General features: G+C 39.4%; 1 protein-coding gene across 2 annotated transcripts in view; it reads left to right on the forward strand.

The window, feature by feature from the left end:
- The first annotated feature begins 78 nt into the window (after positions 1-78).
- LOC110461574 (E3 ubiquitin-protein ligase RNF14-like) overlaps positions 79-15,889 on the forward strand; it is a 26,379-nt gene continuing 10,568 nt past the window's right edge. Inside the window, exons 1-7 of one of the 2 annotated variants that reach the window (XM_021515097.1) lie at positions 79-324; positions 5,299-5,421; positions 6,206-6,344; positions 7,605-7,839; positions 9,205-9,324; positions 10,589-10,771; positions 11,119-11,218. In XM_021515097.1, coding sequence (XP_021370772.1) covers positions 238-324; positions 5,299-5,421; positions 6,206-6,344; positions 7,605-7,839; positions 9,205-9,324; positions 10,589-10,771; positions 11,119-11,218 — 987 coding nt within the window. In that variant the 5' untranslated portion in view covers positions 79-237. The remainder of the gene's footprint in view (positions 325-5,298; positions 5,422-6,205; positions 6,345-7,604; positions 7,840-9,204; positions 9,325-10,588; positions 10,772-11,118; positions 11,219-15,889) is intronic. The other variant, XM_021515098.1, reaches the window with a different exon arrangement.

Genomic DNA, 15,889 nt, shown 5'->3' on the forward strand with positions numbered 1-15,889 from the left:
TTGATACATTGTTTATTATTCTCCGAAACTGTGGATTTTTAGCTCTGCTTATAGAACGGTTCAAGTGTGTTCGTTTATCGTGGAAAATTTCTGCGCCACACGTACCGTTTCAACCGGTAACGCGAATGTAGCCATGTAGGATAACATTCAAGCGTCATAGTGACATGTGTCAAAACATACCCTTTCGTCATTTTCGAGGCTGCATTTTCTACGAATGAAAACATTGACTGCACAAACATGGCAACTGCTGCAGATTCAGGTGTACGCATCAACGGAGGATGGTCAGCGCACTTGGCTGACAATTTACAAGAACAAAATGACGAGGTATCATTACAACAAATATTTGATATTGTAACGGATGCGTGTACTGCTATATAAGCTTACTAGTAGGCCTAACGTGTTATAACAAACAAACAAACAAACAAAAATCCCTCTGTGTATTGTCGAAAGAGTAGGCGCGTTAACGCCGACACAAAGGATAGGGATAGATTAGAATACAATTATTCCCGACGATTCGACGGACTTCCAAAATATAGAAACAAAACCAAACACAAAATAGAGTAGGATAAAAATAAAGGACAGCTGGATACGATACGCCCTCCTCCAAGACCAAAGCCATGATATGATACGACCGGTGATCTCCCCATCCTTTTTTATATAAGAAAAATTCCAATAAGACACATATAGTATAAGCCCAACAACTTATAGACCCCCATAAGACCATTTACTAACAACCATTTTTTTTTTTATATATTTTCTTAAAAAGACATACACCAAAGAATTAAGGGTAAATATCTGCATACACCATAGGGACCCCTCGGATAATCTCAAACTCTGGCCAAGTCTGACAAGGAAACAAAGTACTGTACCTAACGGAAGCAGAGACGTTTCTCTGCTGTCGGGCACAACCGGCAGTAAGAGACCCGAGGTACATAACAAATATAATATATATACCTCCCTATAAGAACAGGAATATATGCAATAAATACACTTTAAAATAAACAAATATTTTTATTTTTTATGTACATATATACATTAATATAAGCCACATTGGCCAATTTCGAAATCCCCTCAACGACACAAATACATTAGTAAGGATCAACAATTACAGATACATCATCCGGCACGACACACCATTTCGGACCAAGGAGTCGTCTCCAAATTACACCACAAGATAAGGATAGGATAGAATAGACGACTCCAAACCACCTCTCGAGGGAAGGCAACTTCCCTCACGCCGACTGAACACTGACTTCCGTCAGAGAGATGAAACCTGTAAGGGCGGATTCATGTAGGCGCGAAACCCGTCATCCATCCATCCATCCTATAACAAAAAAGGTATAAACAGGTGTCGACACTAACACTACTGTACAGTAGGACACTAGCCTAAGCCTGGGCCGTTTTTGTTTAGAAGTTAAACCGGTCGGACGTAGTAATCTGATGCTGCTTTCAGGCGAGCCTTGACAAAGCCTTGCAAGGCCTAGCCTGCATAAACATTTGCAGGTCCACCAGGATTAATATCCGAAATTGTCACATTTATAAACGGACAAATTAAACCGGTTGTTCCGTTTAACGAACAGGCCCTTGGACATCACCTTACCTAACTAGTCGTTTGGACTTTTGAAAAATATGATAATAAACCAAGAATAGTCCCTTTTAAAATTTAGAAAACTGCTTGAAATAAGATATATCGCCAATTTTTTCTTAAAACTTCACCATATTGTTATGGGAGTAGTTCTATCTATCTATATGTTATACTCCACAGAAGACCAAAATGGCTTTAATGCGGAGGGGGATTTTAAGGCCCCTGGGACTGTCCCCTACTTTTGATGTTTTGTGCTGTAGTCTAGATCGGAATGTTTCCCTAATAACAGGAAATCTGGGACTAGTTACGTTGACAAAGGACTAGTAAATAATCAATTCAATTAGTCCTGTGGACTACCAAGCAAAAAAAGTTAGTGTCTAACCCTGGACTATTTACATAATAATGACCGTCTATCTAACTCAATAACTATATCCTAATAATTCAAATAATTATTGCCTCAAATCACTACTGCCTAAACTACACCCGGTAGATATTTTACATTTATTACACTATAACACTAATATAGTTTTGTGGAAAACCAAGAACTGATTTATAATTACAGAGCCAAACTTTTAATATGAACTTAAATCAAAATTTAACAGAACTTATAACTGTCTATATTATTTATATTACATTGTATATTTTTTTTTACATCATTAGAATTAATATGTACTGTGTTCTGTATGATTTTGGGTCCGGTTAAGAGGATTGTTCAAATCCTGTATCGGAATGAACTTAACTTAATAGTCAAAAACTCAACTTAACAACTGTATCACAACATATCCATCACCCTGTATCAAAAGTAAGTAGCCCCTAACTGCGACACCCTTGACTGTGTACATATCCTTTACCCTATATAGTCTTGATAAAATCTGTGTCTAGGTACCTGTCACTCTGTATCTATCAACAGTACCTCGTCCTGTACTGTGATACCCTGTGACTATGTACATTACCCAGCGATACAATTTATTTTGACAATAAACTATAAAGGAGTACCGTGGAACCCTAACTTATTCAGCTAGGCCCAAACTTATTTAAGCTTGTTCACTATTTTAGAGATGTTCTTTCCACTTCGACCGCCAAAGTAAGAGCGAGCTTTTCATCTTGATTTTGATGGTTTTACGTCCGCTATTACGGCCTTGCAGCCTTTCAGCAGACGAGAAAAGTTAGAAAAATTGGAAAATAGAAGTATGTAGAGAAAGGATCGGAAGGGAGAATGTAGAGGTGGAGGAGATCTGAGTTGTCTGTCCTATATGTCCTACACAGGGATGTTATAATTGCATAAGACGACTCCTGGGCAGAAAAATGGTTTAGCTTTTCATCTGATGGAACATCTATTTATATACCTAGCCATCTTACGAAATGCCTTCTTTTATTAGCCAATTAAAACTACTCTTACTCCCAAAACCCAAAGAAATAACTAAAGCAAGTCTAATATACTATAGATCATTTATTGAATAATATAATTAACAAAGAATCAACCACTTCAATATGGAAAACCGGTCACAGGGCCATGACAATATATAAGTCATGAAATGTATAGGGAGCTACAGAAGGCCTATCCTGTCTTTCTTTTCAGTGGTGTTTCCTTAGCCACCTGTCTTCATATGACATCAGCTGTTGCAAGGGCGTTTAACCCCAAACAAGCCAAACAAACATTGCCAAAGACAGCACTATTTACAGGTTCAGGTATCCTCTTGCAAAGTATGCATACACCCAGTATTTTGAACAAGGGTTGGTCAGAGTCACCACTGTAATGGAAAAAGAAAAATTAACGACCAGACCAGGGTTCAAAACCAGGGCCTCTGAACTACAGACACTCTAACATATTGAGCTGCTTTGTTGCCAGCGACTGAACCAGTCAGATTCCACTACATTCCTTCCTCCTTTTACTAAGTCTTTGCCCCAGAGTACAACACCATTAACAACCCAGCTTCGGTGCTCCCTTCACAAGTGTATGTCCAGTCCTTGAAACAAGGATTGGTAACAGCTACCAATAAATCAGTTTGGTATTGTCGCTATGATTTCTCTGGTAACCCAAATTTGGGCAATATGGCTAGGTTAAAAATAGGAACAACTCAAATTTATTACAGAATTGCCCTGTGAAACAACAACAACAACCACTTTCAAAGTGCATTTCTGTGATAAATTTGTGTTTCACAGTGTTTCTTCATTCTCTTTTGTATGGAGTTTCTGTAAACTTTTGAGATTAAATCCCAAAAAATATATTGATAGGTTAATTGCTTGAGGATTAATTGTTACAGGAAAGTGTAGTTCTGGGCAAAGTGTTAATTTGTACATATGTTATACAAGTTATACGTGTTGGATACATGTAAATAGATTTGTGTTTATGGTATACAAGGTATACGTGTTGGATAGATGTATATAGATTTGTATTTTTGTTATACAAGTTATCCGTGTTGGATACATGTAAATAGATTTGTGTTTATATTATACAAGTTATACATGTATATAGACTTGTGTTTATGTTATACAAGCTATACGCGTTGGATACATGTATATAGGTTTGTGTTTATGTTATACATGTTATACGTGTTTGATACCTGTATATAGATTTGTGTTTTTGTTATTACCAGGTACTTGCATTAGAAGCCATTTTTGAAGGCGAGGAGTATATAGATTTGTGATTTTGTTATACAAGTGATACGTGTTGGATACCTGTATATAGATTTGTGTATATGTTATACAAGTTATCCGTGTTGGATACATGTATATAAATTTGTGTTTATGTTATACATGTTATACGTGTTTGATACATGTATATAGATTTGTATTTTTGTTATACAAGTGATACGTGTGGGATACATGTATATAGATGTGTGTTTTTGTTATACAAGTTAACGTGTTGGATACATGTAGATAGATTTGTGTTTATGTACTTATGTTATACAAGTGATACGTGTTGGATACCTGTATATAGATTTGTGATTTTGTTATACAAGTGATACGTGTGGGATACATGTATATAAATTTGTGTTTATGTTATACACGTTATACGTGTTGGATACCTGTATATAGATTTGTATTTTTGTTATACAAGTGATACGTGTGGGATACATGTATATAAATTTGTGTTTATGTTATACACGTTATACGTGTTGGATGCATGTATATAGATTTGCGTTTATGTTATACAAGCTATACGCGTTGGATACATGTATATAGTTTTGTGATTTTGTTATACAAGTGATACGTGTTGGATACCTGTATATAGATTTGTGATTTTGTTATACAAGTTATGCGTGTTGGATACATGTAGATAGATTTGTGTTTATGGTATACAAGGTATACGTGTTGGATAGATGTATATAGATTTGTATTTTTGTTATACAAGTGATACGTGTTGGATACAAGTATATAGATTTGTGGTTTTGTTATTAACAGGTACTTGCATTACAATCCATTTTTGAAGGCGAGGAGTATATAGATTTGTGATTTTGTTATACAAGTGATACGTGTTGGATACCTGTATATAGATTTGTGATTTTGTTATACAAGTTAAACGTGTTGGATACATATATATAGATTTGTGTTTATGTACATATGTTATACAAGTTATCCGTGTTGGATACATGTAGATAGATTTGTGTTTATATTATACAAGTTATACATGTATATAGACTTGTGTTTATGTTATACACGTTATACGTGTTGGATACATGTATATAGATTTGTGTTTTTGTTATTAACAGGTACTTGCATTACAATCCATTTTTGAAGGCGAGGAAAACAGACTGACTGTATTTTCCACAGCACCAGATGAAATTCCTGACAGTGAAAATTGCAAGGAAAATTCCAGATTATACCAGCTTCAGGTAGACTATAAAAGATCTTTATGGTGAACCCTGGGGAGCTTAGAAGTTTAAATTATTTCTTTACCGTAAACTACAATAAAGTTAAGAAATTAGTTCTCCTCGGTAAAACATGCTTATAAGTAATATATGGGGGGGGGGGGGGGGGGGGGGGAGCATAAGTTCATTTTTTAGTGAAATATCTTGATAACAAAATCCAGTAAAGTGAAGACATTGGTTCTAACTTCAACATGATGGTAATACATGTTTATAACAAATTCCGGGAGACCTAAGCAATTAGTTGTCTATGGTCAAACATGTTTATAACAAATTCCGGGAGACCTAAGAACTTAATTCACTGTGTAAAGCATATTTATAACATTTATATACAAATGTTAACAGTGAGACTTGAAGGTCTGGTATATAATAGGTGTCTTCCATAAAATGTACTTCCCCCTGACTGATGCAGGTCAGTACCCTACAACCTGATATTTTTACCTGGTACATCCATGTTCACATAAAACGCAAGTTTCGATAAGTGCTATGGAAATGCAGAACACATTGTTTCTGGCTGTATTGAGAATTTTCACTTTTAAGGTTGATTGAATGGGAACATTTGTCTAGAAGTCTAATTACATTTCATTTTAATGCTTAACATGTAAGGAAAGTGAAGTTTCATTATCAATAATTTGAGCAAAAAACTTTCAGAAATTACAAAGTATATGGATGAATGAAAGGATTAAATAAATAGAGAGAAACAGACTGAAATATGAATATTGTGAGATATAATTTTTCTGTATGACTACAGCTACAAGTGCCTGTAAAGCAGGATGCTGCTAAAGTGACAATAGACATTTGCATGCCCTTCAGAGAACCAATGGACAGCACAGAACAAGATTCCAAAGTACAAAATCCTGGAGCTGTCGACTACAAACGATCAGATTCAGGTAAAATATTAGTGTTTACGTAGTAATTATCATTGGCTTGTTTTTGTTTTAATTCCATTGCCAGTTTTTAGGTCACCTGAGCTTTAGCTCAAGTGACCTATTGCTATCCGTTTCCGTCCGTCGTCGTCCGTCGTCCGTCGTCCGTTAACATTTTACATTTCAAACTTAAAGTCAAGTTCTGCTGGACCGATTGAACTGAAAGTTGGTAGGAATGATCGCCTCATGGTCCTGACAAAGTGTTGTTATTTTTCGGGTCGATCAGAAATCCAATATGGCCGCCACAGCCACCATTTTGAAAACCTATTTCAAACTTAAAGTCAAGTTCTGCTGGACCGATTGAACTGAAAGTTGGTAGGAATGATCGCCTCATGGTCCTGACAAAGTGTTGTTATTTTTTGGGTCGATCAGAAATCCAATATGGCCACCACGGCCGCCATTTTGAAAACCTATTTCAAACTTAAAGTCAAGTTCTGCTGGACCGATTGAACTTAAAGTTTGTAGGAATGATCGACTCATGGTCCTGACAAAGTGTTGTTATTTTTCAGGTCAATCATAAATCCAATATGGCCGCCACGGCCACCATTTTGAAAACATATTTCAAACTTAAAGTCAAGTTCTGCTAGGCCGATTGAACTGAAACTTTGTAGGAATGATTGACTCATGGTCCTGACAAAGTGTTGTTATTTTTCAGGTCGATCAGAAATCCAATATGGCCACCACAGCTGCCATTTTGGTAAACTATTTCAAACTTAAAGTAAAGATCTACTTGGCCGATTGAACTGAAACTTTGTAGGAATGATCGAATCATGGTCCTGACAAAGTGTTGTTATTTTTCGGGTCAATCAGAAATACAATTTGGCTGCCATGGCCGCTATTTTGCTACTAAGTTCTAATAGGCCGATCTCACTTAAAATTGGTCTAGGAATGATCAGCTCATGGTCCTGACAAAGTTAAATTAACATTATACTATTTTTTACTCAAATTGGTACATATTTCAACAACAAAAATAAATACTGTAGACTCAGGTGACCGTTAAGGCCCATGGGCCTCTTGTTATTGTATTGTTGTGAGTCTATAGGGTTACACTTTATTGAGACCTATAGTTCACCTAGTTTTTATTGATACAGTTGTCTTAAACCATTGTTTAAAGTTTAGTTAGTCCAGATATACCAGTTCAAGATTCTGGATCAGCACAAACAATACAACAACAAAACAAAAACAAAATCTCAGTTAGAATAAATCTAACATCTCTGTTACTAGGTAACAATCTGATGGCATCCATTACACTTTCTCACCTGACACCATTAAATTTGACGGTGATATTTCCTCCGGAGTATCCTGCCTGTGGCCCTCCACAGTTCACCTTGTCTGCGATATGGTTGTCATGGCAACAGTTGGGTGCCTTGTGTGTGATGCTGGATAAATTGTGGGAGGAGTCACCTGGAATGCCAATACTGTATACTTGGATTGATTGGTTGGAGAATAATTCATTCAGGTACATATTTCAAGGTCACTCTCTGTAGCATACTATATTAAGAAAAAAATTGTCATAATTTCATGCTTATCATCCTGGTACTCTTCAGGGATGGAGGTAAATAATAATATGCAATCACACTACTTGCTGTTCATTGATAAATCAATCTTTTAAGGACCCCCGTTCATCTACCAAAAGCTGTAACTACACATTGAAAATCTTGCAGGTCTTTTGTGAGAATTTAATGGATATGAAATAACAAAATATAATCAACAGTGTTCTAACTTCTGAGTGTAAAAGATTAGCAAGGCTAGACCAAAATTTGAACCAGGGACATAAGACTGCTGGACTATCATTGTTACCGACTGAGTTAGCTGGTAAACAGAAGTATGCATGGTCCAACTGTGCTTAAGTTATAGCCAAAATAAAATTAAGGAGAGGCTACTGTACTTAATGTTTAGATTATTTCAAAAACCAAAGCAATATAAAAAATGATATTAAATATCTGACAACATTGGGACAGGGATCCTTAATTTAAGTTTGTCTGCCATGTGCTATCAGATGTTGTCTTATAAAATTGGAGATTTAAAATGTTTTCATATCACATAAAATGGTTGTTAAAGTGTAAAATGTACAAGAAAACCATGCTGAGGTGAGTTGCTGACATTCTTCAGTGTTGATTGAGTATAAGTAGTGTTTTACCCCCAGGCAGAATCGGTCAGATTACATTAGTGACAACACGTTAACATTTCTGAAAGGAGATCTACATGTTCTTGAAACTGGATTTCTTTATTTCATAGCAGATCAATTGTTAAGAAGTTGAGTCCATTGTGATATAAGAACATGGATACTAGTTACTTCTCCTGCATTGAATCTATAAGTTTTTCTTTGAATTGTTTAAGAAATAATATTTCGTGGGAATTTTTTTCTCTCATAAACATGGCTGTTTGAACATTGACTATCCTATTGCCGAGAGCAAGGCCTTGTATATCTTGTTTAAAAGTCAAATGAGACTGAATATTTGAACATTTTGTATTGTATTTCTAGAAATTATTGACTCAAGGCTTTGTTTGAAAAATAACCAGTTTTTGTATTTTCAACCCATACAATTTCCAATTCAAATTTAATTCCCCCAGGTCCTATATTTTATATAGTTGAGAATGTAGCTGGTCACCAACTGGTTCAGAGTCGTTGAAAAGGTATAGGCATTTTTTTCTTATTATGTATGCTTTTCCATCACTCTTTTTATGGTAGGCATGCAGAGAACTTGTAAGATGGAATTTAGTTCAGTATAAGTATTATTTTTTAAGCATCATTTTTTTTTGTAATTTTGGAGAACAGTTTCTTTGACCTTAAAATGATGACATTCCTTTTTGTATTGACCAGTTTCTTAGGCCTGCGAGACCACGTATTGGTGCGAGAGATGAGCCCTGATGATAAGGTTCTTGATGAGAGAGGGCTGCAGGATTGTCTGGACATTGAAGAGGCTGTCACTACCATGATGAGGTATGGGTCATTTTCTGTAATTAAAACAAAACAATTAACAGAACAGTGTTAGACTGGACACTGGTTTCTGGGGAAAATGTTAGGAATTTATAACAAAGTTCTGTGCAAAAGGGATCAGACCAGATTTGTGTATGTTCAAGTATATATTAGTTGACACTTCTGGACAACATCCATTGGGTGTTGTGAGGCTTGCACATGCATAAGGTGGATTTGGGAATATAAAGCCGTGCACATTCACAATTCGGTTTAATACTCTGTTTTCGAACCAGAAATCAAAAAAACAAGATTATTAGGTCTCCTGGTTGATTTGGTGACATTTTAGGTAACTTAAATGTATATTTAGGGTTGAAGGGATGTCTTTGTCTAGTAATTAACTATATATGTGTAATTCAGAGTCCTATTATCAGTCATTCACCATGTAAACATATCTTGTCCTTAAAATAAGCTTGTGCTTGTAATCCTATGGTAAATAAATATTCTGTTAGTGTTAGCAAAATTTACACAACTCTCCTAATTTTCTATTATACTAGATTCTAGAGCTCTCATAATAATCATATATGCTAAAATATACAGAATCAACAAACCTGGAAGTAGTACAAAATAAAATGTCAGTCGAAGGATAGGGACAGTCTTAAGAAACCCTGGACATACTACAGGTCCCGTTACGTTATATTACTCGCTGTCTCTGACACCACATGTACTTTCATGTGGTCACAATGGCTACATAAACACTTGGCAACTGTATAATGATGAAATAGGTTGCTATTTACATCAGAGAAATACATAAACACGGGATACCTGTATAATAGAAAAGGCTGTTGGCTTCATCAGAGAGTTCCGTACAATCATCACTCTGCTGTAGACATCCTGTACTCTGCTTATGAAAAAGAAAGGTCTTTCATCAATGACTAAGAATGTGACCGGTGTCTATATGATTTAACAAGTATAGATAACAGGTGTCTAGACCTCAGACAGGTACTTTGTATTGACAGGTGTCTAGACTACAGACAGGTGTAGTTGACAGATGTATTAAATACAGACAGCTGATGTTGGTTGACATGTGTCTAGACTTCAGACATGTGTAGTTGACAGGTGTATACAATACAGACAGGTGTTGTTGGTTGACAGGTGTCTAGACTACAGATAGGTGAAGTTGACAGGTGTCTAGACTACAGACAGATGTTGTTGGTTGACAGATGTCCACACTACAGACAGGTTTTGTTGACAGGTGTATAGAATACAGACAGGTGTTGTTTGTTGACAGGTACAGTGCAGAGGAAGAGAACTACCAGTTCCGAATGACTGACCATGAATGCAGCGTATGTTTTATGGAGTTCCCCGGAGCTGAGTTCTACAGGATGAGACAGTGTGGTCACCATGTGTGTCGGGAGTGCATGCAAACCCTTTGTCAAATCCATGTCAAAGATGGCACTGTCACAGAACTTGTGTAAGTTGTCCTAAGTCAGCAAACCATGTTTCAAGGCAGGTAATAACACAACGATTTTCATTGTATCTTTATAGAAGCCAAAGCTAAATGTCAATGATCAAGCTTATAGCTCAACTGAATTTTCATTATTTTGTACCAGAAGCCTGCTGTACTTTGTTTAAGTGTGTACTTTAATCAAAGAACATTACCTTTATAGAGTGAAATGATCAGTCACTATTGTGACAAAAGTGCAAGACATGGTGTAGGGGGGGGTGGAAAGGTCATATTACAGTCAATTCTTTTTAAGAAAGGTAATCTGACGACCACAATTGACCTTACGCCTGTGACAGATAACACTGTCCTTACAGGTGTCCAGAGTCAGAGTGTAAAACAGACATCCCACCAAGTGTCATCAGAGAAGTTGTCGGGGAGGAACAGTTCTGTCGCTATGAGCGTCTTGCTCTACAGGTAACATATCTGCTACCAGGAGTAGCTGGGGGGATCAAGTCTCACTCTAAAGGTAAAACCCTGCAACCAGGAGTAACTGGGGGGATCAAGTCTCATTCTAAAGGTAAAACCCTGCAACCAGGAGTAACTGGGGGGATCAAGTCTCATTCTAAAGGTAAAACACTGCAACCAGGAGTAACTGGGGGGGATCAAGTCTCACTCTAAATGTAAAACACTGCAACCAGGAGTAACTTGGGGGATCAAGTCTCATTCTAAAGGTAAAACACTACAACCAGGAGTAACTGGGGGGGATCAAGTCTCATTCTACAGGTAAAACACTGCTACCAGGAGTAACTTGGGGGATCAAGTCTCATTCTAAAGGTAAAACACTACAACCAGGAGTAACTGGGGGGGATCAAGTCTCGCTCTAAAGGTAAAACACTGCTACCAGGAATGGCAGCGGATAAAGAAAGGAGTAGCTGGGGGATAAAGTGTTGCTGTACTACAGGCAACAACACTACCAGTAGGAGTAGCTGGGGGATAAAGTGTTGCTGTACAGGCAACAACACTACCATAAGGAGTAGCTGGGGGGGGGGGGGGGGGGGGGGGGTATAGTGACGCTGTACAGGTCACAACACTATCATTAGGAGTAGCGGGGGATATAGTGTCACTGTACAGGTCAAAACACTACCATAAGGAGTAGCTGGGGGGATATAGTGTCGCTGTACAGGGAACAATACTACCATTAGGAGTAGCTGGGGGATATAGGGTCACTGTACAGGTAACAACACTACCATTAGGAGTAGCGGGAGGATATGCTGGGGGGATATAGTGTCGCTGTACAGGTAACAATACTACCATTAGGAGTAGCTGGGGGGTATAGTGTCACTGTACAGGTAAAAACACTACCATAAGGAGTAGCTGGGGGGATATAGTGTCGCTGGACAGGTAACAACACTACCATTAGGAGTAGCTGGGGGGATATAGTGTCACTGTACAGGTCACAACACTACCATAAGGAGTAGCTGGGGGATATAGTGTCGCTGTACAGGTAACAATACTACCATTAGGAGTAGCTGGGGGATATAGTGTCACTGTACAGGTCATAACACTACCATAAGGAGTAGCTGGGGGATATAGTGTCACTGTACAAGTAACAACACTACCATTAGGAGTAGCTGGGGGGATATAGTGTCACTGTACAGGTCACAACACTACCATAAGGAGTAGCTGGGGGGATATAGTGTCGCTGTACAGGTAACAACACCACCAGGAGTAGTAACTGGGGGGATAAAGTGTCGCTGTGCAGGTAACAACACTACCATTAGGAGTAGCGGGGGGATATAGTGTCGCGGTACAGGTCACAACACTACCATAAGGAGTAGCTGGGGGGATAAAGTGTCGCTGTGCAGGTAACAACACTACCATTAGGAGTAGCTGGGGGGATATAGTGTCGCTGTACAGGTAACAGCACTACAATAAGGAGTAGCTGGGGGATATAGTGTCACTGTACAGGTAACAACACTACCATTAGGAGTAGCTGGGGGGATATAGAGTTGCTGTACAGGTAACAACACTACCATTAGGAGTAGCGGGGGGATATAGTGTGGTGCTTTACAGGTCTCAACACTACCATTAGGAGTAGCTGGGGGGATAAAGTGTCGCTGTACAAGTCACAACACTACCATTAGAAGTAGCTGGGGGATATAGTGTCACTGTACAGGTCACAACACTACCATAAGGAGTAGCTGGGGGGATATAGTGTCAATGTACAGGTAACAACACTACCATTAGGAGTAGCTGGGGGATATAGGGTCGCTGTACAGGTAACAACACTACCATTAGGAGTAGCTGGGGGATATAGAGTCGCTGTACAGGTAACAACACTACCATTAGGAGTAGCTGGGGGATATAGTGTCGCTGTACAGGTAACAACACTACCAGTAGGAGTAGTGGGGGGATATAGTGTCGCTGTACAGGTAACAACACTACCATTAGGAGTAGCTGGGGGATATAGTGTCACTATACAGGTAACAACACTACCATAAGGAGTAGCTGGGGGATATAGTGTCGCTGTACAGGTAATAACACTACCATAAGGAGTTGCTGGGGGGATATAGTGTCGCTGTACAGGTAACAACACCACCATTAGGAGGAGTGGGGGGATATATTGTCACTGTACAGGTAACAACACTACCATAAGGAGTAGCTGGGGGATATAGTGTTGCTGTACAGGTCACAACACTACCATTAGGAGTAGCTGGGGGATATTGTGTTGCTGTACAGGTAGCAACACTACCAGTAGGAGTAGCTGGGGGATATAGTGTCACTGTACAGGTAACAACACTCCCGTAAGGAGTAGCTGGGGGATATAGTGTCACTGTACAGGAAACAACACTACCATAAGGAGTAGCTGGGGGGATATAGTGTCACTGTACAGGTCACAACACTACCATAAGGAGTAGCTGGGGGGATGTAGTGTCGCTGTACAGGTCACAACACTACCATAAGGAGTAGCTGGGGGGATATAGTGTAGCTGTTCAGGTAACAACACTTCCATTAGGAGTAGCTGGGGGGATATAGTGTCGCTGTACAGGTAACAACCCTACCGTAAGGAGTAGCTGGGGGATATAGTGTCACTGTACAGGTAACAACACTACCATTAGGAGTAGCTGGGGGGATATAGTGTCGCTGTACAGGTAACAACAATACCATTAGGAGTAGCGGGAGGATATAGTGTCACTGTACAGGTCACAACACTACCATTAGGAGTAGCTGGGGGATATAGTGTCACTGTACAGGTCACAACACTACCATAAGGAGTTGCTGGGGGGATATAGTGTAGCTGTTCAGGTAACAACACTACCATTAGGAGTAGCTGGGGGGATATAGTGTCACTGTACAGGGAACAACACTACCATAAGGAGTAGCTGGGGGGATATAGTGTCACTGTACAGGGAACAACACTACCATAAGGAGTAGCTGGGGGGATATAGTGTCGCTGTACAGGAAACAACACTACCGTAAGGAGTAGCTGGGGGATATAGTGTCACTGTACAGGGGGATATAGTGTCGCTGTACAGGTAACAACACTACCATAAGGAGTAGCTGGGGGGCTATAGTGTCACAGTACGGATATAGTGTCGCTGTACAGGTAACAGCACTACAATAAGGAGTAGCTGGGGGATATAGTGTCACTGTACAGGTAACAACACTACCATTAGGAGGAGCGGGAGGATATAGTGTCACTGTACAGGTCACAACACTTCCAGGAGTAGTAGCTGGGGGGATATAGTGTCGCTGTACCGGTAACAACACTACCATAAGGAGTTGCTGGGGGGATATAGTGTCGCTGTACAGGTAACAACACTACCATTAGGAGTAGCGGGAGGATATAGTGTCACTGTACAGGTCACAACACTACCAGGAGTAGTAGCTGGGGGGATATAGTGTCGCTGTACAGGTAACAACACTACCATAAGGAGTTGCTGGGGATATATAGTGTCGCTGTACAGGTAACAACACCACCAGGAGTAGTAGCTGGGGGGATATAGTGTCGCTGTACTGGTAACAACACTACCATTAGGAGTAGCGGGGGGATATAGTGTCGCAGTACAGGTAACAACACTACCATAAGGAGTAGCTGGGGGGCTATAGTGTCACAGTACAGGTAACAACACTACCAGTAGGAGTAGCTGGGGGGATATAGTGTTGCTGTACAGGTAACAACACTACCATTAGGAGTAGCTGGGGGATATAGTGTCACTGTACAGGTAACAACACTACCATTAGGAGTAGCTGGGGGGATATAGTGTCGCAGGACAGGTCACAACACTACCATTAGGAGTAGCGGTGGGATATAGTGTCGCTGTACAGGTCACAACACTACCATTAGGAGTAGCTGGGGGGATAAAGTGTCGCTGTACAGGTCACAACACTACCATTAGTTAGGACTTGCCTGGGGGGGGTATAGTCTTGCTCTTCAGGTAAAAGCACTGCAACCAGGAATGGCTGTGGATATAGTTATGTATAGCAGCATCATCTCAGGGCCCTAGAGGCGGTCAGGTAATTTCCCCTTCTATTTGACAGACTTGATAAATTTCTGACTTTAAATTTCACATTTTTAGCTCACCTGGCACGAAGTGCCAAGTGAGCTTATGCCGTGGCGCGGCGTCCGTCGTCCGTCCGTCCGTCCGTCCGTCCGTCGTCCGTCCGTTGTCCGTCCGTCCGTCCGGCGTCCGGCGTCAATATTTTACTTTAAACAACTTCTTCTTAATAACCGAAAGGCCTAGGGTGTCAATATTTGGCCAGAAGCAAACTTGGATGAAGGGCTACAAAGTTTGTTCAAATAAATGACCTTCACCTATTTTCAAGGTCACAGGGGTCAAATATGTCAAAAACTTTAAACATCTTCTTCTCAATAACCAAAATGCCCAGGGAGATGATATTTGGCCAGTAGCATGCTTGGGTGAAGGGCTACCAAGTTTGTTCAAATGAATGACCTTCAATTATATTCAAGGTCACAGGGGTCAATTGTATTAAAAAACCTTTAAACAACTTCTTCTGAATAACCAAAATGCTCAGGGTGATGATATTTAGCCAGTAGCATGCTGAGATGAAGTGCTACAAAGTTTGTTCAAATGAATGACCTTCACCCATATTCAAGGTCACAGGGGTCAAATATGTTAAAAA

The sequence above is a fragment of the Mizuhopecten yessoensis genome, unplaced genomic scaffold, assembly GCF_002113885.1.
Source record: "Mizuhopecten yessoensis strain PY_sf001 unplaced genomic scaffold, ASM211388v2 scaffold10635, whole genome shotgun sequence".
Lineage (NCBI taxonomy): Eukaryota > Metazoa > Mollusca > Bivalvia > Pectinida > Pectinidae > Mizuhopecten > Mizuhopecten yessoensis.